Source organism: Arachis stenosperma, chromosome 8 (assembly GCF_014773155.1).
Source record: "Arachis stenosperma cultivar V10309 chromosome 8, arast.V10309.gnm1.PFL2, whole genome shotgun sequence".
In the NCBI taxonomy this organism is placed as follows: domain Eukaryota; kingdom Viridiplantae; phylum Streptophyta; class Magnoliopsida; order Fabales; family Fabaceae; genus Arachis; species Arachis stenosperma.
The window spans coordinates 19767956-19792996 of NC_080384.1; the positions used below are offsets into that span (position 1 = coordinate 19767956).

Consider the following 25041-nt stretch of genomic DNA (forward strand, 5'->3'; position numbering starts at 1 on the left):
CACCATACCTGTGGCAGTGAACCTATATCTCATTTCACCATAGGGAAGGCAGTGATCAACTACCCCAAACAATCATTGTACCGATGACATTTAGAGTTGGTAAATGTTTTAGTTAGGTACAACCAGCAACCTATACATCAATTCTTGCAATCACGTCACTACCAATAGAACATACAGAGGGATTACGAATAGCAGAATTGATAATCACATGATATTCTAAAGAAGGAAATAAAGAAGATGAAAAACATTCATAGACCATACTCAACCTTAACAACAAGTGGAAAAGAAATCTAACCAAAAACATGAACCCACACACAAACCAAGTCACATACACAACTTCCAAATTACAATTTTCAGAAACCCTACACAATAATATCTGGAATTACACTGAAACAGATAACAAAAAAGGAACCAAATTTGCAATCAAAGAAATCTCGGAAAATCATACACAATAAAATCTCGCCTAACCATCGAACAGATACCAAACATGATTTTGAATTTGCACAATTATAAATTTCAGAAACCCTAGACAATAGAATTTCGGATAACCATGGAACAGGAAACAAAAATTGACCACATTTTACACAATCTGAAATTTCTCAAACCCTAGACAGTTGAATCTGGGTTAACCCTGCAACAGTAACCAAGATTGATCAGAAAAAAGTACACAATCAAGCGAACGAAAAAGGATGAAGATGAAAAAATGTTTGAATGCACCTGATTGATGGATGGAAGATCTTCCATTTGTGCGTCAACTGGAAGATGGTTAAGCTGGATGAACGGCGACGAACCAAAGTCTCAGGAAAATAGGGTTCCTGAACAGAGCTTCGTAGGGCAGAGTAAGGAGAAGAAAGCAAAGCTCGTAGGGTTTGAGGTAATCATTACTTCTTCAAACAAATCGATTGAGAACGCAGCTTGCGTGAAAAAATGAAAAAAAGGGCAAGTACCTTGCGTAAGCGAGGAGGCGAAACGCACGAATGACAGCGAGTTGACAGAGGAGCACATGCACTCCCTGAAGATCCGAAGCCACCGTGGAAGGGAGGCCACCGTGGAGAAGAGGCGCCACCTGGGACGGATACCGGCGTGAAATGCGGAGAGGAGGCCAACTCGGAAATGAAACCACGGCTATCTATTGTTTGATAGATAACCAACATATCCAAAAAATTCTTATCCAAAAAAATGAGGCTTCACCAACCTTCAACTCTTTTTACTACTGTATATCCTTTATTTAAACACTATATTATACGAAAGAGCTTTTACCCACGTATGTTTCATCTTTCATGCATGTACTGATGTACATGCCGTTTACAAAAGAAACATATTTATTTTTATATAAAATTGATGTTTAATTAGTTGTTTATGTATATATCATATTTAGAATTCGGTGCTGAGTCTATATGATTGAATATATGTTGTAGAATAAAAAATATTATACATCTTTTACCCAGTTAATATTGTCTTGTGTGATTCATTTTCTTTTAAAGGTGAGAATCAAACATTTCATAACGTTGATTCTATTTCCAATCTTGAAAATTTAAAATTGTACAAATGAAAACCCAAACTTATTTATTGCTCTACCATACAAGAGCTTATCTTTATTCTTACATGAAAATTAGAGGATCCATCTTTTTTTTTTTTTTATTTGAGAGGATCCAACTTCATACATAATAAAAGAATAAGGTAGACATAATGCACACTATACCCTATTTTTTTGTTAGAATAAATTACCATTTATACCCATGAAAGATACAGATGCTGACAAATGTACTCATATAAGAATAAAACGACAATTATAACCACGAAAGATGACCTCCGTGTGCCAAGAGTACTCGGACGTTGGTTACGCAATTGGTCCGTTAGGGTACTTTTGGCATACGGAAGCCACCTTTCGTAGTTACAATTGTCGATTTATTCTTATATAGGTACATTTGTTAATATCTATATCTTTTATTTATGGATACAAATGGTAATTTATTCCTTTTTGTTATAGGTCATAAATGCATTCTACACCTTACTCATTTGTTTATTCTATTTTTTGGGCTTGTACTAGGCCTTATACATAAAGGGTTTGTATTTACCAAGGGCTTGGCCCAACCCATGAATAGCAGCACAGGCTGCTGCAATTGAAACAATCATGCACACAAGGCTCAAAGATTGAAGCCCAATCCATGGCATGGTTCCTTTTCTTATATTTCTCTTGACAATGATCATTTGAATTGGGAAATAGACAGCTAGAGGCCAAAACCCAATTGCACCAAGAAGGGCAAGCATGTCATTAAAAAATGGCATTGCCATGGCTAACACACTTGCAACCACCACAAATATGGTCCTCCAAATAAGCCTGAATAAATTGATGCTAAATTGAATTTTGCCAATGCCCACAAAATGCTCCTTATTTATGAAGTTTGACCTTGGCCACCTTTGACTCACCAATAATTCCACTATGTGATAAAATGGTTGGATAAGTACCTGTTCACAAATTTATTTAAAACAAGTGATCATATTATTATTATTATTATTATTATTATTATTAATAAATTGAAAGTCAAACTCAAATATTATGTATAGAGTAAAAATCTAAATTGATTTTTAAAAAATTTTAAAACATTAATTTGGTTCTCAAAAAACAACTTTGGGCTGGATTTTATTGTTTCCCAAACATTTCCATTAACAAACCGAGCCTAACTTTTTAATGATCAATTTAAAGTTTTGCTCATTATGTATATTTGTCAATGGTTTCTAGAATAAAAAAAAACACAAAATCTATAATTTAGAATTAGAAAAGAAAATGTTTTTTTTTTCAGTATCAACCTCATATGTTGTTTTTTTGGTGACTACCCTCATATGTTGTTTGATGTCTCATTGACATATTTCTACTAATTTTTAAATATGAATTAATGAGTATCAAGATATATAATTGTTGGTAAAAACTTAAGTGCAGTCGACTTCACGTGAAATTGATGGTTGAGAGCAATTAGATGATTTGACTTATTTGACTAAATTTTCATCTAACAACTTGCAGTCATCAACTTCATGTGAAATCGACTGCACCTGAGTTTCTATCATAATTGTTTATTTGAGGTTGAGCATGAAAAGAATGCATGTGGTTAAAAAGAGCAATCTAATAATGTTATTATTAATTACCTGATATGCTCCAAGAATGTGGATAATGATGAAGACATTACCCATATAAACTAGCCACACATGTTCATTTCCAGTGGTGTTGAGAATGCTCCCAGGAGTGTCTTCTCCAAAGGCTGCATATCCAGCACCACCAGATAAGAGGAAGATAATGCTCATTGTAATTATTCCAATGCTATTTGCCATCTTCATCACTTTGTTTTCTGCTGGTGTTGACTTTAAACTATCCTGTTATTCACAACCCTATTATTAGATATTATTAAAAAAATAGAGTAAAGTATATCTTTTGTCTCTTACTGTTGTGATTTTTTTTTTCAAAAATATCCCTAATGTTTAATTGTATTCAATTTTATCTCAATGTTTTCGATTTGCGTCAAAATGATCCAAACGTTAACTCCATATAGAATGTTAGGGACAAAACTAAAAACTTTCGTGTATAGTTTTGATACAAATCGAAAATCTTAAGGACAAAATTAAATGAATCGAAAACATTATGGACAAAATTGAATGAAATTAAACGTTAGGGTATTTTAAAAACATCGTATGGACAAAAAATATACTTTATTCAAAATAAAAATTAAAGTGGCGTTTAAATTACGGTAATTTTAAGAAATCGTCTTTCCTAAAAGGACACTTAAGATTCAGGTGTTTTTCTTTTCCTGTCATTCAAATTTATATAACTGTCGTTTTAACTAAATTTTCTTTTGTAATGATAAATGAAACTTTGATACTTATCTCAAGTGAATAAGAAGTATTTAATATAAGGAAAAAGTTTGGTAACAAAAAATTTTCAGCTATAATTAGCCAAAAATTTTTATAATTTATTTCATTTATATCATTTAATAACAGTTTTATTTTTTATCCTACTCTCTTATCATTCCACTTATCATATTCTTATCAACTCTATTTATTAATATAATATCATATTCCTTATTATTAGACATTCTTATAATCAATACTTAATATTTCTTTTTATAGTTTAATTTTTCTATTTAAGATTACATTAAATATTAAATGAAACTTTAATACTTATCTCAAGTGAATAAGAAGTATTTAATATAATTATTAGTAGTAAATTAGAAACAGAACACAAACATAGAGTGCTTAATCAAATTCATATACCTGTATGTCTATGGAAATTTGAGCATAGGAATTAGCGAGTGCAATGTTTCCAAGTGCAACAAGCATATTCCAAATATTTTCTGATGAACTTTGCCCTGTTTTGCCCATAAATAAAGAAGTACTCTTTCCCTTTCCTGCTCCAATTCACATTTCTCCAACATAAATAATTATGCATAAGATCCATTATAGAAACTAATTTTACAAATAAGACTATGCGAGGGTTATATAAGACTAATTACAATTCATTTTAAGCTAACCAAATTTATTATGAAGATATTATTCTGTATAGTAATTAAACTCAAATCAGTGACAGATTCGGTCAAAATACTAGATTATTGAATATGAATTGAATTAAATAAATATATGAACATATATTGTAATTCAAATAATAAAAAAATACGTAATAATATACAACAATTATTTTTTGGTCCAAGCCAAATGAGTTCCCTCTAGTTCTAATAACTCTGATAATTTTTAAATAGTAAAGAAAAATTCTTGCCAATTTAGCTCTAACACAAAATAATCCGATATTGATAGATTTTTTTTGGATGGGAGATTTTTTTTTCTACTGTATTTCCTAACTCGGCAAGTTAAGGACTAATTCGTTACGGATCGAAGCTCTATTTAAAGGTTTGTCGTTAACCAATGGATTGCTATATGCATAAGGTGAGATTCGAATCCCCTGACACTTACTTAAGCGGACTAATCAGCTAAACCTTGGATAGAAGTTAAATAAAGACAGAGAAACAAACCTTGGATAATGATTGTAAGAGAAAGCCCAATGCCAATAAAGGCATATCCAAAAGACATGATTGCTGCTAAGAAGGAGATCCAAGATAGCTTGTGAAAATTAGGAATTTGAGAAAGGAAGATTTCAGCAATTGCAATGCCAATGATAGATGGATTATTAGAAAAATGGCAATCAGCTTCACTCCCATTATGCTTCTTCATGCAATTGTTCTTCACAATTGTCCTGAAATATATATTCAATTACTACTAAAATAATAATTGCAACAGAAACTAGCCTCACAATAATAGTTAGTGCATCAAAGGGTCACAATTTTATTTTATTTTTAATGAATTATTGCCAAACAAAACACATACTAACATAGATACATATGGATTAACACAAACAAAAAGCGAAACCAACTAATGTTTTTAACTTTTTTCATTGTTAGTCCTATTTTCTTTAGTATTAGGCTCTATTAGTAAACTTCCAAAATAATAAAAAAAAAGAAGGAAATTAAAGAAGAATGAATTTCCATATCAGATCATAAAAGATTTAAAAATTGATAATCTTAACTATAAAAACTACTAACTAATTTGATACCCATTAAAGATTATATAAGGTTGACAAATTATCTAAAACATTGATAAAGCTATCCAACAAATTACTTATTTTGGGTTGTCTTTTCTAACTAACTCAATATTTGATAGTATCAAATTAATTTACATATTGTGTAATTAAATTGGTACTCAAAGGACTTTGTGCTTGTTTGGGCGCCATTAAATCGATAAAATATATATATATTTCCAACGAAAAAAAGATTTTTTTTTTCATTTTTTAGTCTGTTTGACAAATTTCTAATAGTAAAAATAAAAACATTCGAAAAAAAATCTTTTTTTGAGAACCTACAATTTACATCTTTTTTTAAAAGATCTTTTTTCTTAAAAAATTTTTTTTCACATAATAAATGAACAAAAAAGTACTTTTATCTTAAATCACTTTTGCTTTTGTAAAAGATCTTTTAAAAAAATATTATTTTAAAAACAATCTTTTTTGAGAATGACACTCAAACAAATCCTTTAGATTTGACATATTAGTTTCTTGTAGATCTTTATTCTCTAAAAGTCCTCAGAAATTAATTCTATCAGACAGATTGATCCTCCATTATTTTGAATAGAAAGTAATGTGTCTTATATTGATATTTTTTACCTAATTTTCGCATAACAACATTTTTGCTAGAGACTTATTTATCCAACACACATATTAAAAATTTGATTGAAAGCGATGAAGGGATCAATTTATCCGACGAGAATAATTCTCGAGGACTTCTAGACAATAAAAATTTGTTAGGAACCAAAATGTCTTATCTAAAATTTTTTGGAAACCAATTCAGATATTTACTCTTAAAATGATTAATATTTTTTTGTGATCAAAATAGATAGTTTATTCATTTGAATAACCTAAAAAGGCACATAAAAACTTACACCACACTTATAGATGTAGTTATTGTGTAGCCAATTGCAATTCCAACGAGATTGCTATACTGAATCAATCCACAAATCATATGCATTCTTCCTCCTAAAGCAAGAATTAGCCAAAGTTAAAATAAATCATAAGATGTCAAATTAAAGAGTAACAATAATACTATTGGTGAAAACTCAGGTGCAGTCAACTTCACGTGAAGTTGATAGCTGAGAACCGTTATATGAAAATTTAGTCAAATCAGTCAAATCATTTAACGACTCTCAGTTATCAACTTCACGTGAAATCGATTGCACCTGAGTTTTTACCATATATAATTTGTTGCGGACATAATTGGTACAAATTAATTAAATAGGTACCTAAGTGAGCTTTTACAGCTTCCATGTAAGTGTGATTTCTCTTGCCAGTAACCGGGTGAGGCGATCTATAACAATCTGCTAGAAGATTAGAAGTGTAAAGAGTAACTCCAGCAAAGATCAAGATAGATGTGGTGCCTAAGATCCATCCTAATTGCGCCATCGCCCATGCTAACGATAACACTCCGGCTCCGATCACTGCTGTTATGATGTGTGCAGTCGCACTCCATACCGTCCCTGCATCTCATTCAAACTAACTTTGTTACTTCTTTATACATTGACCATCTTCATTTCGTAAAAATAATTACATTGACATTAATATATTTGAAATTTTGTCTCAACAACTCCCCTAGGATTATTGACTTTTAATTTCTTGAGGTTTAGCACAAATCTAGAAATTAAATGACAACCTAACTATAACTGATGTTTTTCATGACAAATTAAAAAGAATCTAGAAATTTATTAAAATGAGATGAAAATTATTTTCAATAAGTTGAAAGAGAAATTTTGGTGAAAACAAAAGAGTAAAATAGTTGCTTTTTTTTTTCAAAATTACGGATATATATTGCTTTTTGGAATATTTAGTACCCAAAAATATCTTTCAACATTTGAAAAGAATGCAAAAATGTGTTAGCTTCCACTTTCAAGTGATTATGCATTGGATTTACTTCATATTCCTTTAAACTATAACACTGCCTAAATAATAAACCAAAATAAAAATGAAGACCATGTTTTTTAGTTTATAGACTAAAGTATAATTTCAAAATTATTCAAATACACGCAAAGACCTGGTTTGGTGAATATTTATTTTTTCAAGAGTAGCTTATCAAAACTAACTTATAAAAGATAGTTTTTTAAAAATTATAGCATATTTTTTTAAATCAAATTAAAAATAGCTTTTAAGTACAAGTAACAACAATTGTATTTGATAAAATAGTTTTAAAAATTTAAAAATACTATATAGACATAAATGTAAGAGTAAATTTGAAATTTTAATAACATATGATATTATATAGACTTTTTAAATTTAATAAACGGAAGTCAACTTTGAAAAATACCTTATCTTTTAAAACACAAAATGAAAAATTTATACTTTTTAAAAACACAAGTATCTTTTCAAAAACTTTACGAAACTAAATCAGAATTTATTATATATGTGATTTATAATTTTTTTTAAAAAACAATTCAACATATTTAGTATTTACTTTAATTAACTAGCGCATTACATATGTGAAAGGAACGTTAAAAAATGTTTATTCTCTTTAATTTGTTTGGAGATAAAAAAATAAAACAAGAGGAAAGAAAATAAAAAAAATAAAAAAAATAAAAAATAGGATAGAAAATGAGAAGAAAACAATAACTAAGATGTAAAATAACAAATTTATTCTTATTATAAAATAAAGTATAAATATTTTTATTTATTTATTTTTTATTGTATTTTATAAATATTATAAAATATTATAATTTTATATTTTTAATTTAAATTCTTCATCTAATAAATATAATGTTTAAATTTGAATCTATATTATAATAATATACTAAAATTATTGAAACTAAATTTATATTAATAATTAATAATAAAAATATTAACTAAGGATAGTATTAAAAATATATAAAAAAACAACATTTTCTCTCTTGTTTTTGTGCCTTTGATGGAAAACAATTTTTGAAAAAGTGACAAAAATAACCAATAAATACTATATTTTTTATAATTGAAAAAATTTCATATTTAACAAACAGATTATCCATTTCATCCTTGTATCAACATTTAAATAAATATTTACAATGTATGTAAAAAAATTCTTAGCAAAATTCAATCTCTAATTTTTTTTTTCCAAGAAAAGTTGGTCATTCACGATAAATTAAAAAAAACCTTAACAAAAAATATCAAATTTTAGTGATTAAAATATCTTATTTTTTTAATAATATTTAAAAAATACATGCATTAAAATATGATATCTAAAGTATTTTTTTAAATATATATTTAATATTTAATTTTTTTATCGTATTTTTAAATCTTTTAAAATTTTATTTATCATTAGTATTTTTTAGAGTTATTTTTGTGCATAAATTTTTAAGTACTATTTTAATAGTTTCACTGAACTAAAAAAGTTATTGCATTTATTAATTACTAGTATTTAAAGTAAAACGAGGTTCAAATGAATCATATTCTGATTCCGATTGACTCCATGAATGGTATGGTATTCTGCCTTCCATTCATGCAAATATATATAATAATAGCATTTAATAATGAATGTGAGTTTATATTCATTCAATACAAATTAAATGAATGTATGTGATATAGTAAAGATGGCATGAAATTACAATTTTTTTTTTATGTGGAGTTTTCTTTATTTTAAGAAGAGTTTAAGAGTAGTTTTAAATGGAATTATCCTTTATTTAAGTAGTTTCTTTTTTTTAATTTATTTCAGTCAAAAAAAAAATATATGTGAGCTCTAAATTATTAAATTTAACAAAATACATTCTGAATTTCAGTCTCCACGACCACTCATACATTCCAAGGGTCAAAAGAGGACCAAAACAATTAATAGAAATTTATTCTTACTCTAGTGGCCATTTTAACAGTATTTTACATACTAAATGAAAAGAAGCTTAAGATGGAATAGATTCAGGACTCAGGAGGACCCAACAAACATAGATTATATATTTATTTAGTTATAATAAAATCTCAAATTCATCATCGAAGTAATTTTTTAATTTAAATCAATTTTCGGAAGATTTATACATTTTCCGTATTTAAAAGCAGTCATTTTCATTTTTATCCAGACATTTATTTCTGTAAATAAACATTTATATAGGAGTGTACGTTAAAAAACCAAAATATAATTAACCGGTTAAAAAATTATAATCACATTTTAGATAATCAATTTAACAAAATAATTTTAAAAATTATTTCCATATTTTTTAAAATTTGTTAACCAAAACTAAATTTACAGAAACTAGTTTTTATTCGATTAACCAAAACCAAATTTTTAAAAATTTTAATTTTTTAATTAAAAATTCAATTTTAAAAATTAGATTTTTTAAAAAATCGGTTTTTTTTCCAAAAATAAGTTTTATTTTTTTAAAGACCAGTTTTTCTATTAAAAAAAATCTTTTTTTAAATTTATTTTTATTTTTATAATCGATTAAAAATCGATTTTTAAATTTTATAACCGATTAATTATCAGTTTTATTATATAAACTTAATTTAGTTAATTAATCAAAATTAAATTTTTTATTATTTTAATTTTTGAAATAACCAAACTATGTACACCCCAACGTTAATATATGTGATGCTATGATACGTTCAGTTCATAAATCATAGCACATGATGTAGACATTTTTTTTGTCCTTTTTACTCTGAGTATCTGACCCCCAAATGGGGAAGAAAGTTTTAGTAGAAATAATAAATGCACCAGGAAAATACAGAAACATAATATTTGAGAAAAAAATTCTGCAACGGTTTTTCTACTTGTTGCAAAATTGATTGCACTTATTTTCTATAATAATACCGACACCAAATTTAACCCGCTAATTAAGTTTTTACTTTTTACATCATATTTCGTTATTAAACTACGCACCTTCGCGTAAAGTAAATAAATGAAAAAAAAAAAAGAATGAACTCCAAGTTTGAGTTTTAATGCGTGCAATATCGAAAATTAGGTTGTGTTTGGTTGATTTTTTTTCCTCTTTTCTTTCTAAAAGAAAAATTTTTAAAACAAAAAGAAAACATTTATTTCCTGAATAGATTGTTGAAACATGAGAAGAGAATTGCATGCACGAAATTAATTAAGAGAAAAATAAAAAAGAGAAATTAAAACATACCAGTTCTTCTGGCTTTGCCATCATCGTCCAGAAGAGCATTCGAATTTGCATTTGCACCAACAACCGACTCCACTTCCATCTTGGATTTCTCTCTCTGAATTGAATAAATGCAAAATTAAAATTAATTAATTAATTAAAACATCCACAAATTAAAACGAAACTAATTACATTTGATAAAACAAATTAAATAAACTTGCGTACCTAGGTAGATTGAACGACGATGTTATTACGTCAGCTTAGAATGATGAAGTAAGAGGTGAAGCTACGACGGTGATTTCATTCAGCAGCAGTGTTATTAGTATCAAATTAGAGAAGAGAGAGAAAGTAGAGAGAGATTAGACGGTAGCTAAGAATGCAAATGCATTGATGAAGTTTGACAAATATATATAAATGTGAATGTGAATGTGAGGCATATTGGTAATTAATTGTAGGAAGCACAACCTCACCAAAAAAAAGCAAAAATGAAAAGAAACAGAAAAAAAAAATTTGTAGGAAGCACAAGTAGCTGTGATTTGGTGTCAGCGGTTTTTAACATTTTTACAGCAAATTAAAGTTTTTTAAGTCTGATTATCAAAACAAGAAGTAACCATTTATGGTTTTACACTTTTACTGTTTTAGTTGTTTTTTTTTTAACCTATAGTTAACGGTATAAATTCAGATGAAATCGTCAAAAAATTAATACTTAATAACTGTTAAATAATTTAATTAAATTTTTATTTAACTACTTTTAATTATCAATTTTACATAAAATTAACTATATCTAAATTTTTATCGTAGTTAACCGGATTAACCAACTTAATTTTCAAGCTTGAGCCTTGACTTGACTTTGGTTTATATGCAAGCTCAACGCATGTTAACGTTATTTCTATTATAATAATTATAATTTTATTAAATTTATAATTAAAATTTATATACTTTAAAATTTTATAATTAAATTTTTATACCAATTTAAAATTAATTTTTGTCATTTTAAAAATATTTAATTTAACAAAATATGTTAAGATATATTTGTTAGTCATACGAGATAAATAAAAATATTTTTGTAATGTTTACTGTTAAAAATAATTTCGTTACAAATTTATAATTAGTGTAAAAATTTAATTAAAAATATTAAAATATTTAAAATATTAAAAATATAAAAAATTATATATTTAATAATTTTTATAATAAAATATTTTCTATGATGCTTTTAAAAATATGCTTTAAAACACATATTAGTAAAATTTTAAATATATATTTTAAATTCAAGTATATTAGATATATATTAAAATTAATTATTAGTATAAAATATATATTAAAATATAAATTAAAAATAAACTAAATAATACTATATATATATATATATATATGATAGTGAATTAATTAATTTTAGTGTATATATAGTATTTTTATTTAAAAATTTATTAGATTAAAACCAATATTCTTTTTATAAGAACTATCACTAACAAATAACGTGTATTACTATTGATTACTTGAAGGAGTGACTTTTATAAATTTCTATTTTTTATACAAGATAATAAACACAAAATTATAGTCTAGTGATGATGCAAACATGAATTTTGATTCGGTGAGCAAACCGATTCAATAAAAAGTCTAATAAAAAAATTAGCTAATATGTATCTGCTGAAGAGGGGGCAAGAAGCAGCAAGTCCAATTAGAAATAAGAGAATGAAAAAAGTTTCATATTGTGTCAGGGACTATCAAATGAAGAAGTGAGTGTGGATGAATAATAAAAGTACGATGAAGAGTTGGTTAGAACATCAGAAGAATATAGTGAGAGGTGAGGGACTAAGGCGGAGGTTCAGAGGTTGAGGCTGGTTTGGAGGGCGAAAACAAGACTCACAGGGAGGAACTAAGGCGGAGCTGGGAAGAAGAGATGGCAGAGAACAAAGAAGTTTGAAAATTAGCTGTAGAATCTGGTGCACAGTGTAATGACGAGGAGGATATCATGGCAATCCTGCAGGAGCAAAATGAGGCATTGGCCCTAAAACGACGACAGGCAAAGAAAAAAGAGAAAATACGAAAAAGTCGGCCAAAATCTCGTAACCAGGTGTGTGCTATTAATGTTAAATGATTATAAGCTCTTGGAATATTAGAGGACTTGGTGGTGCTGGAAAATTTAGTATGTTAAAGAATCTAAAAAATTAGTTTAGATTAGAAATGTTGGGGTTGATAGAGACAAAAAAAGAGCTGGTGACTAAGTTTGATGTTATGCGTATATGGGGTAGAGATGGAGCTAATTGGGAGTTTGTAAGTTCAGTTGGGGCTTCAGGAGGTTTATTGCTAATATGGGATGAAACAGTATTCAAATTGACTAATTGCTATAAAGAAGATAGATGGTTGTGTGTAGAAGGGGTTGTGATAAAAGATAATTTTCAGTGTGCTATTTGTCTGGTATATGGACCACATGTGAGATCAGAGAAGATGGTAGTGTGGGCAGAGTTGAGCTATATTGCAGGGTTGTGTCATGTGTCATTCTGTTTTTTGGGTGATTTCAATGAAATTATGCAATTGGAAGAAAGGAAAGAAGCGACTACCCTATCAGCATCTGCGGAGGACTTTAGAGCCTGGATAAATGATATGGAGCTGGTTGACTTGCCGCTGAATGACCAGAGGTATACATGGTTTAGGGGGAGCTCGTGCAGTCGAATAGACAGGAGCCTTGTTACCTTGGAGTGGTTAAAGATGTACCCGGGGACACGACTAAGGGGAGGTCCGAGAGGTTTATCGGATCACTGCCCGTTGATTATGGAGGAGAGCAGAACGTTTGATGGCCCAAGACCTTTTAGAAGCCTGGACTCGTGGTTCACGCATGAAGGCTTTCTAAGGATGGTGAAGGAAGAATGGAGGGAGTTAGGTGATATACAATTCCTAGACAAGATGAAAGCGCTGTCAGTTCTAGTTCGGAGATGGCACAAGCAGCATTTTGGGAATATAACTGAGAGGATAAGGAAGTTTGAAGAAGAGATCAAGAAGGTGGATGATATGGTGAGTAGTGGATCGTATGATGGTACAGTGGAGACAAGAAGAAGGGCGTTAGTGAGGTGCTGTGAGAAGTGGTACGTGAGACAGGATATCCACTAGAAACAAATGTCGAGGGCTCGGCATGCTAAAGAGATGGATAGAAATACTAAATATTTTTACAATATTGCTTCGACAAGAAGAATGAATAACAGAATAGAGTCATTGGTGATTAATGGAAGAGTAATAAGGAATCAGGCAAGAATAAAGGTGGCGATTCGAGACTTCTATAAACGCCTTTACCATCAGGAAGCCTCCCCAGCGGTGAGCTTTAGAGATGGCTTAGTAAACATATTGGAGAGGGAGGAAGCTGAAGCCTTAAAGGTGATGCCATCAGTAAAGGAAGTGAAAGATGCAGTATGGGACTGTGAATCTTCGAAAGCACCAGGAAAGGATGGGTACAACATGAATTTTATTAAAAAGTGTTGGGAGGAGATTGGATCGGAATTCACCACAACGGTGATGAGCTTCTTTGAGCATGCAAGACTACCAGCAGAATCCAATGTCACATGGGTTGCGTTGGCACCTAAATTTGTTGGGGCGAAGGAGATAAAAGACCTTAGACCAATCAGCATGGTTGGTTGTGTTTATAAGGTTATTTCTAAACTGCTGACAAGAAGAATGAGGAGTGTCATGCCAGGGTTAGTTGGAGAATTCCAGAGTGCCTTTGTGAAAGGAAGGAAGATACATGACGGCGCATTAATTGCATGCGAAACTGTGCATTGGCTGAAATGACAACGAAAGGCATCAGCGATTATCAAATTGGACTTCCACAAGGCCTATGATAGAGTTAAATGGTGCTTTGTTGATACTGTCTTAGAGAAGATGGGATTCGGCAGTACATGGAGGGCATGGGTTAAGGAGTGTATAAGGTCGGCATCCATCTTTATTCTGGTCAATGGGTCTCCTTCGAAAGCCTTCAAAATGGAGAGGGGTCTTCGTCAAGGCGACCCGTTATCGCCATTCTTGTTTGTGTTGGTGGTGGATGTCCTCAACAGAATGATTGGCGAGGCAGTGAGGAATGGTCTTATATCCCCACTGTTGGTAGGAAGGGATGATATTGAGTTATCGCACTTACAATTTGCGGATGACACAATATTATTTTGCCCGCCAGAGGAGGAGACAGTGAGAAATTATAAGAGACTTCTGAGGTGCTTCGAGGTTATGTCAGGACTGAGCATTAACTTTGAAAAGTCTAGTTTGATACCAGTAAATTGCAGCCAGGAGTGGACTAGTCGGATGTGTCACTTGCTTGGATGCCAGGAGACAGCCTTACCGGTGAGGTATCTTGGTATTAGCCCAGGAGCAAATCCGCGGTTAGTAAAAACTTGGAAGCCGGTAATAGATAAGGTGGAAGAGAAGCTCAACTTATGGAAAGCGAAGGTCTTAAGTAAAGCTGGAAAACTGGTACTCATCAAGTCTGTCATAAACAGTCTACCAGTTTATTACCTGAGCATGTATAAGATGCCAAATGCGGTTGCCCGAAGAATCATTTCTCTGTAGCGGAGATTCTTCTGGGGGAAGGAGGACGGAAGACCTGGTATGGCTCTTGTGAAGTGGGAGATGATCCAAGCACCAAAGAAGTTAGGAGGGCTGGGGGTGGGTGACGTAGTGGTACGTAATACGGCTTTATTGTTTAAATGGTGGTGGCGCTTCTCAAAGGAGGACTATCCGTTATGGAAGAAGATTGTGTGCTCATGCAATAGACTGAACCCAAATCAGTTGCTGTCTACTCAGACTTTACCAGTGAAAGGGGGCCCATAGAGAGACATATGTCAACTACAAATAAAGGAGCAACAAGTAAGACAGGAAATGATTGATGACCTTGCTATTGAGGTAGGGGATGGCAGGACCACCAGATTTTGGGAGGATACATGTCCCCAAATAGGAAAACTAAAGGACTCTTACCCGAGACTCTTCTTAATTTCAAGCCAAAAAAGATCACCAATTGGGGATTGTGGGTTTTGAGATGGGATAGAGTGGGTTTGGCATTTTCAGTGGAGGCGGGAGCTTCGCCAGTGGGAAACAGAAACCTTGGATCAGTTGCTTCTTGTCTTGCAATCTGTTAAATTGATAGCAGAAGTGCAAGATAGAGTAGTGTGAAAATTTGATAAGGAAGGTGTTTATACTACTAACTCATTTGTGCAGGTCTTGCAGGAAGCGACTATGGACGAGGAGATCCTGAGTTACAGATTCACAAAAGACATTTGGAGATGTTTAGTTCCGCCTCGAGTTGAGTTGTTCACTTGGTTTACTCTGATTGGCCGGATCAATACAAAAGATCGGCTTAGTAGGTTGGGAATCCTTGAACCGAATGAGAATATCTGCGTGTTGTGTAAAAAGGCAAGTGAAAGTGTCCATCACCTGTTGGTTGCTTGTGAGTTCTCTTGGCAGGTGTGGTGTGTATGGATCACGGAATTTGGACACGTGTGGACAGCCCCTGGCACCTTGAAAGATCACTTTCAGAGTTGGAGATCCATGCCTATGAGAAAGGAGGTGCGCAAGTACTGGTTAGTTGGGTTCTTTTCAGTTGTATGGAATATTTGGCTACAGAGGAATGGTGTAATCTTCCAAAACAAAACAGCAGGAGTTGTGGAGTGTGCGACACAATCGATGCTTTGTGCTACGGAATGGTGTGGAACTAGCTCATGTTGTTGATGGCTATGCCGGAGATGACATAAGAGCTGAGTAGTTGTTGATTTTTATCTCTTCTATGTATGCTCCACTTTGAGTGTTGAGCTCCTTCTTTCTTTCAAAAAAAAGTGAGAGGTGAGGGATAATGAAAGGCAAGAAATGATTAAGTTTGTTACGAATAGAGTTTATTTTTTCTGAATTTGAAGGTAGGAAATTGTGACGTACCTTTACATCTCAAAATTAATAAACTATTCTTCTTTTCCTCTTAATCAAATTTCACATTGATTCTTCTTTACTGTTATATTCTTATGCAACATTTTATGCTCTTGTTGAGAGGTGTTGTGATGGACACTGAAACTCCCCTCCCATGATTGAAAGACGTATGCAAGCAAAATCGGTCGGAGATCATTGCATTGCAGCAGAACCATATAGAGATGATGCCACAACTCTCTGGCACTCAGGAATGGATCGGATCGGTTGAGTCCTTTGTAAAAAACATTGAGAAGATGCTGTGTGAGACTTTGAAGCTGAAACAGGCAGTTCCGGAGCAAGGGACCAACAAAAGTTTTTCAAAGTTCACAGGTGAATCCCAATCAAGCTATTGGTGAAAAGAGTGAAGACGGAGTTGCCTATGTTTGACGGTGAGGGTGTAGAAGAATGGACATTCCGAGCTCGTGAGTACTTCGAGCTATACGCGGTGCATGAAGCGTGGAGGGTAAGAATGCTTTCATTTTATTTAACCAAAGTTACCTATGCTTGGTATCATTGCACAGGGGAGAGTTTTTTGGAAGCTTTTTGTACCAGGTTTGACAAGAGCTTATTCCATGATCCCAAGGCGGCCTTAAATGAGCTTAATCAGACAATAACGATGGATTTATATCAACATAAGTTCGAGGAGCTTTTGAACCAAGTGACGAGATTAAACGTAAAGTGGGTGATATTGTTGTTTGTGGCCGGTTTATTTGAACAGTTTAAATGCGAATTGATGTTAGCCAAGCCTGTAACATCTCAACTTTTTGAATCAAGTCATTTTTTAATAACTAATTAATTAATTAAAATAGTAATGATTTAAGATTTGAATTTAAAATAAACATATGAAAGCACTAGTGGTAGTAAATCTCTAACCGACAATAAACAACCTTTTAAAATATAGTCATAATTAATTCTACATTTATTAGATTTGAATGATATTTATTTATATGAAAAGATAAGAATACTAGCTCTATTTCTTAAGTTCAGTATAAAATCAAATTCAAATTAAATTAGGTAGATAAATCGGTTACAAGTTCATAGTAGAAAATTGCGCTTTTATCAGCCAACCTGATATACTAACAGTATTTCAAAAATATCTCAAGCTGTGGTTATCCGATTAACTTAGTTTAAAATTCGTTTTAAAGCTAGTTCAATTATTTATAAATTTGTATCTAATAGTTATTTCCAAATTCTAAACGTAGAAAATGTTATAGGGCTCATAAAGTGACGATTCAGATTGAAGATTTCACCTAAATGCCTCCTAATATAATTTGCACATACCTAAGAGCTATTTGATCATTTCTTTCTCATTCTATTCCCTTTTTCTATATAAAACATCCTAGTATACACAAAGTCTAGCCATAGAACAAGTCTCTCTTCACTAACAAACCGCATCTATTTGTATCAGAATACCTATCGAAACTTTACTCGAGGTAGGGGTTTTATGCTAATTTTTATATGTCATATATAGATGTTAGCATTACATGTCATGATATAATGTCTCTTTCCTTCATACGTATTATGCATTATAATAACAATCTTATGTGCATTAAAGAACTGAGGGAATGATCCTTTGATAAGGGAAGGTGACCCCCAAAGATAAGATAATCGAGATGATCCTTCAGTAAGGGAAGGTGATTGGCAAACCTTTAGGATAAGAACCTTCGGTAAGGGAAGGGGACTATCCCATCAATTTTATATAATAATATATCTTTGTTGACATGACTCCTTTCTTGTGTATGTCTAAATAACTTTGATTGTAAAATGAACTGAGGGAATAATCCTTCGGTAAGGGAAGGTGACCCCCAAAGACAATATATCGATATGATCATTCGGTAAGGGAAGGTGATCGATCGAGATGATCCTTTGGTAAGAGAAGGTGATCGCCAAAACGTTTGGGATAAGAACCTTCGGTAAGGAAAGGAGACTCCCACCTTTTATACCGGTTTGAGCTCAATACCTTCCATAAAAGCTACGAGAAAATGTAATGAAAAGTACAATGAAAAGTGTGATCATGATTGTTCTTCTTTTATCCTTTTTTGATTTATGATTATGTTTATTATTGCATTCAAAGATCCTTCTTTTATCCAAAATTCTTTTTTGTATGATGTATGATATTATTTAAGATCTTTATTTTATTCAGATCTATTTTGTTTGACTTATCTATGGCAATGTTACTATTCTTCTCTTATTTATTATTTATTTTGCCTTGCTTTATGGCCTATGAGAACATCATACCAAGGTTTATGAGTTTACTTTTATATTTTTTAACGCTATAGGCATTTTGTATGTATCACACATGTCATAACATAGGTAAATGAGATGCATCTAAAAGTCACACCACTTCGACTAACAAGAACTTTTGAAAATAATAATTAAACAATATTGCATTATCACTGTTTTTATTTTAAAACTCGGAGTGGTTGGGGATGGATACGATGACACCATATAGATAAACTATTGAGAAACTTTAATTTCTCACCCTTCTCTCCGTACCATCTTCAGGAACGATGCAGTACAAAGCAATACACTGCTCAGTTGAGGTGAAAAGACAAGTGCACTAGTGGGAGCAAGCTATCGAGGACGTAGATATAAAACATTAAGCGTTTACCTTAAGAAGGAAGAATATGCGATTGTTTTAGCCATAGTTATACAAATTAAGAGAATTAGGATTTTCGGTGTGTCTTATTTTATTTTTATTGAGTGATTGCAAATTGTAACTATGATGTTTCTTGTTATAATTATTTGGTATGAGTAAAGCTTGTTATTGTTATGCCTTCATAGTTTAGCACACCCATTTTTCATGTTAGTATTTCCAGATCCACTTATATTTTTCAACTAATAACTATTCTAACAAAAATTAGTTATTCAATATTTTTACACACGTAAATTATTTTATAAAAAGATTTTATATTGCTTTAAAAATTTCGCAAGGTTTTGAATATCAGCTACTAAATATAATCCAGGTAAAGCTTAACTCAGTTTAAAAACATTAGGGTATTACAAAGCCTCGATCATATCTTGATGCTGTATCATTGTCTAAACTCCATGAGCAAAAGAACCTCGCCTTCTCTGTGAATTTGAGATCACAAGGGTACCGTAACCCTAGAAGTGCACCCATCAACCAGCTCAGTTTCTCAAGGTCACCACCCATACGTCCACCAAGCATTATTCCGTCAGCCATGGGAAGCGGCACCGCAGCGGAGAAAGTAGCCACTCCAATTCACAAGCGTCTCTCGACTGCAGAATCAAACAAAGAAGAGATAAGGGCCTATGTTACTATTGTGATGAGAGATACTCTATGGGGCACAAGTGCAAGTCTACCTTCCTACTACTGATCGGAGAAGCGGAGATGGAGGAATTGACTAGGGAGCGACCGGGGGTAGATGAGAGTAAGGATTATGATCTTTGCAGCGATGCCGGGTCTAGAGGGAGAAGAGGTAGTGGATATTAGCTTCAATGCTATCGTTGGAACTTATCATCCTGAGACCATTAGAATAGCCGGAACTTGTGGCGGCCAGCCCGTTACAGTATTGATAGACAGTGGGAGCACCCTCAATTTCATGAAGGAATCCACTGCCAAGAAGTTACAATCCCGGTGCATCAATAATTGAATGTCTATGTAGGCAATGGGGAGTGCATTGAGTGTGCTTCAAAATGTATTGACGTACCACTGCACATGCAATGCTATGGATTTCGCTTAGAGACATTCATCCTAGACATCAAGGGAGCAGTTATTGTGCTATGGGCTCAATGGCTAATGCAATTGGGAGATGTCACTATGAATTATATGAATTTGACCATGTCATTTAGGTAGCGTTTGTTTTAAGGTATTCGGACAGAGATTAGGAGACTGAGACTCAGTATCATATTTGTTGGTCTAGAGACTGGTACAAAAATTTCAGTCTTTGTCTCCAAATTTCAGTATTTTAGTACCTGCAAAAAGTGGAGACACAAAAGACTGAAATTTTTGGGGATAGAGATTGAAACTTTAATAATATTTTATACCTAAGATACCCTCATCTTAATTAATTAATTCTAATTTTACCCTTTGTACAAATTAAATTAGAGCTTCATTCTTATTTCAATCTCTGTCTCCCACTTTACACCAAACATAATACTGAGACTTATTTTAGTCTCTGCCTCTCAGTCTCTGTCACTCAGTCTCAACCTCTCAGTCTCTGTCTCTCTTCCAAACACTACCTTAAAGTTGGGGAACTTACGATTAAGCTGTAGGGGGAAAGGTTGTTTCATCTTGGTCCGGTGGGCACCCGAGCTCTTAATAAGATGGTATCCGCAGATGTCATCGCATCCTTCTTACACTTATAGATGATTGACCCTGCCGCTGTACTTGCACCAAATCATGCAGATCAAGATGAGAATGTGAAATTGTTATTGCATGAATTTAAGGAGGTGTTCCAAGAGCCGGAAGACTTACCTCCTCAAAGAAACATTGAGCATCAAATACATCTGCAGTCAAGGGCTAGTCTGGTTAACATGCACCCCTACCATTACCCTCATTACCAAAAGGAAGATATTGAGAAATTGTTTGAGGAAATGCTGCAAGCGGGAGTGATCAGAGAGAGCCATAGTGCTTTTTCTAACCCAGTGTTATTGGTGCATAAGAAGGACGACATTTGGCATTTTTTGCATGGATTATCGCACTCTCAATGCCATCACCATCAAAGATAAGTTCCCTATTCCAACCATTGATAAAATTTTAGATGAGCTTTATGGTGCTGCTTATTTCTCCAAGATTGACTTACACTCCGATTATCATCAAATTAGGGTGCGGGAGGAAGATATACACAAGACAGCATTTTGTATGCACTTGGGACACTACGAATTTGTGGTCATGCCTTTTAGCCTCACAAATTCCCCCTCTACCTTCCAAGCAACAATGAATAAAGTATTTGGCCCTTATCTCCGGGAGTTCATCGCCGTCTACTTCGATGACATTCTTCTTTACAACTGAACTAAAGAGGACCATCTTCACCATCTACAAATAGCCTTGGGTGTCATACTTCAACACTAATTTCTTGCCAAGCTCTCTAAGTGCACATTCTGTCAGTCACAGGTGGAGTATCTTGGTCATATGGTGAATGGGGAAGGAATTCAAGTTGATACTTCTAAGATTAAAGCAATTGTGGAGTGGCCCAAACCCTCAACCTTGAAGCAGCTTAGAGCTTTCCTGGGACTTACCAGGTACTATAGGTAGTTTGTAGCTAAGTATGCACACCTCGCATCCCCCTTTATAGAGTTGTTAAATAAAAATAGTTTCGCTTGGACAAGGGAGGCTAAAGTTGCTTTTGAAACCTTGAAGACAACTCCCACTCATACCCATGTCCTTACCTTACCAGATTTTTCGTTATCATTCACAGTTGAGATTGATGCTTCTGCTAATGAAATAGGTGCTGTTTTATCACAACAAGGTCATCTGATTGCGTACTTCCATAAGAAATTAAATAGCAGATTGAAGATGGCTTCCGTGTATATGAGGGAGCTCTACGCTATTACTCAAGTCGTGCCCAAGTGGCAGCATTACTTATTGGGGTGTCGTTTCTGCATCAAGATAGATCATCAGAGTCTGCGAGAACTAATGAACCAGGTGGTGTTGACCCCTGACCAACAATTTTACCTCACTAAGTTGTTCGGGTATGATTTTGAGGTAGTGTATCATTTTGGCAAGACCAACTTAGCCACAGATGCTCTTTCAAGACAGGATGAGGAGGAATTACATAACATTGATGCATAATTCCAGGCTTTCTCCACAGTTCAATCTTCATTAACTCCGACCTTGCTACGTGCTACTGTCGAGGACCAAGAATTTTAGCTGCTAATTGCGCAATATAATCAGGGCACCTTACCTGCTGATTTCATATTTCAAAAAGGGCTTTTGGTTTATCGTGGGAGGATTTAGGTCCCTGATTTTGAAGATCTACGGGTCCAGTTACTCCAAGAGTTTCACCTTACTCCTATGGCTGGCCATCAAGGAGAACTCAAGACATTTAAGGCATTGGGCAATGTATTCTTTTGGCCGAGAATGCACTGGGACATTCACAAATTCATTAGGGAGTGCAACACTTGTCAAACAATCAAATACTGTCCATCTAAGACTCAAGGACTTCTTCAACTGTTGCCGGTACCCAAGGGACCACGGATGGAGCTCTCCATGGACTTCATTTTTCATCTTCCTAAATCTGTCGGCTACTCGACCATCATGGTGGTGGTGGTCCGCTTTAGTAAGACAGCCCACTTTGAAGCTCTGTGTCCTGGCTTTATTGTTGCATCTGTTGCTAAGGTATTCATTGCTTCCCTAGTCAAGCTACATGGCTTCCCTACTGTCATTATCTCGGACCGTGATCCCATTTTTCTCAGCCAATTTTGGCAGAGTTTGTTAGAGCATAGCGGGACTAGCCTACACTATAGTACATCTTATAATCTCTAGAGGGATGGTCAAAGTGAAGTCACAAATCATTCCTTGGAGCAATATTTGTGGGCATTCACCCATTCTCGACCACAATGTTGGGTTTTCTTCCTTCCTTAGGCTGAGTTTTGCTACAATAGCTCCTTTCATTTTGAACTCCAAATGACACCCCATGAAGCATTGCACGGATTTTCAATGAACCTTCCACCGGGTTATATTTGAGGGGCTTCTCCAGTACTAGAAGTGGATCAGTTTTTGTGCACTAGAAAAATCCTTAACGATGAATTGGAATTTTATCTGCATCAAGCAAGGCAGAGAATGAAAAAGCAAGCAGATAAAAATTGCAAAGATAAGGAGATCAAGGAGGGTGATTGGATTTTATTGAAGCTTAAATCATACCGGCAAATTTCACTCTTCCTCAAGGAACACCCAAAGTTAGGACGAAAGTTCTTCGACTCTTACCGTGTGCAGCGGCGAGTTGGAAAGCTCTCATACCGGTTGGAGTTACCGGAGGGGAGCACTATTCACACGGTCTTCCATGTCTGTATGTTGAAAAAGTATCATGGGAAACCCCCAACGGGAAGCTCGGCTTTGACGGCGGCGTCCACGACTTTCCAACCCCTCCCAACTGCGATTATCGACGTCGCATCGTCATGCGAGAGGGAGCGCCAATCGAACAGGTGTTGGTGAATTGGGCAGGGTCACCTCGCGATGAAACAGCTTGGGTAGACAAGGATGAACTCCAATGTTTGTTCTCAGATGTTGACCTTAAGGATAAGGTCTTTGTCGGATAGGGGATAGTTGATACGAATATGAACTCTGATCCGGGTGAGCAAACCGACTCAATGAAAGGCCCAACGAAAAAATTAGCTGATGCACCTACTAAAGAGGGGCAAGAAGCAGCAAGTCCAATTAAAATTAGGAGAGTGAGAAAGGGACTATCAAATAGGGATGTTAACAGGGCAGGGCAGGGGCGGGAGATGCCTCCCTGCTCCCCATCCCCACCCCCAGATTTGCTCCCCGTCCCCATCCCCGTTCCCTACCATGGGAGAATATTGCTCCCTATCCCCATTCCCCATAGGGTCCCCATCCCCCATCTATCTGATAGTTCTAACTAATTATTAATTTCCATATGAATAGAGCTGCAAGTATCCATCCTAAATAAAAACAGCAATATTTTATACAAAAAGTCTAAACAACAAGATGGTAACTTTTTACGAAATTACGCAGTGGGGGGACGTAACCGCAAGCCAGAGGACAGAGCAGTGGACGAGGTAGGAGACGCGGCAATAGGGGAAAGAATGGACATGACAGTAGACTTATGGAAAGGAACGTTGCAAATAGAGAGCATGACGTGGTGAGGGTGATGGCACGGTGAGGTGTGATGATGCGGTGAGAAGGGAGAGTGGTGAAGGGGTGGCTGCAGAGAGGTTGGATGGAGTATGGAGTATGGACAGCGTTAGGGATCTCTGAATTGAAGAAGGGTTATGCAAATGAGTATTAGGAGTTTTGGGTTTCTATATATATGTTTTAGGTTTCGGGGATTAGTGGGGACGGGGTGGAGATCGCCGTTCGGGTCCCCGCGCCTGCCTTGGGAGAATTTTGTCCCCCCGTCTCCATCCTCGCGAAAATTTTTTTTCCATAGTTAAATCCCATTCGGGACAGTTCCTGCAGGGATTCCCACGTTTTGGAAAGTTTTGTCATCTCTACTATCAAATGGAGAAATGAGTGTGGGTGCACAATAGAAGTGGGATGGAGAGTTAGTTAGAACACCATAAGAATATAGTGAGAGGTAAAAGATAGTAAAAGGTAAAAAATGATTAAGTTTATTTCGAGTAGAATTTATTTTTCCTAAACTCGAAGACAGGAAATTGTAATGTACCTTTGTATCTCGGAATTAATAAATCATTTTTCTTTTTCTCTTAATCAAATTTTATATTAATTCTTCTTTATTATCATATTTTTGTGCAACAAGTGATTAATAATTGATAAGGTGTATAATTTAAAAGAGTCGGATATTATTTTTCATAACAAATATTTTAAAATTATTT

The 25041-nt window shown here is 33.7% G+C and overlaps 2 protein-coding genes across 2 annotated transcripts; one reads left to right on the plus strand and one right to left on the minus strand.

Moving 5' to 3' along the window:
- Positions 1 to 1705: 1705 nt before the first annotated feature.
- Positions 1706 to 10997, minus strand: LOC130946738 (amino acid permease 8-like). The gene is made up of 8 exons (XM_057875578.1): positions 10858 to 10997; positions 10657 to 10750; positions 6832 to 7065; positions 6475 to 6568; positions 5016 to 5236; positions 4264 to 4397; positions 3145 to 3369; positions 1706 to 2469 (listed from the first exon to the last, which is right to left on the minus strand). The coding sequence occupies exons 2-8, from the start codon at positions 10733 to 10735 to the stop codon at positions 2047 to 2049; spliced, it is 1410 nt and encodes a 469-aa protein (XP_057731561.1). The 5' UTR covers positions 10736 to 10750; positions 10858 to 10997; the 3' UTR covers positions 1706 to 2046.
- Positions 10998 to 12816: 1819 nt separating this feature from the next.
- LOC130945535 (uncharacterized) lies at positions 12817 to 13740 on the plus strand. Its single transcript, XM_057874242.1, has one exon. It carries the CDS (start codon positions 12817 to 12819, stop codon positions 13738 to 13740), a length of 924 nt encoding a protein of 307 aa, XP_057730225.1.
- Positions 13741 to 25041: the final 11301 nt, after the last annotated feature.

Excerpts from the sequence above, each read along its gene's own strand:
- LOC130945535 (XM_057874242.1), top strand. The coding sequence starts at position 12,817 with ATGTTGGGGTTGATAGAGACAAAAAAAGAGCTGGTGACTAAGTTTGAT.
- LOC130946738 (XM_057875578.1), bottom strand. The coding sequence starts at position 10,735 with ATGGAAGTGGAGTCGGTTGTTGGTGCAAATGCAAATTCGAATGCTCTT. Across the intron at positions 5,237-6,474 it reads ACTACATCTATAAGTGTGGT|GACAATTGTGAAGAACAATT; the intron begins GTAAGTTTTTAT and ends TATATATTTCAG. Across the intron at positions 4,398-5,015 it reads TCTTACAATCATTATCCAAG|GAAAGGGAAAGAGTACTTCT; the intron begins GTTTGTTTCTCT and ends GAATTGGAGCAG.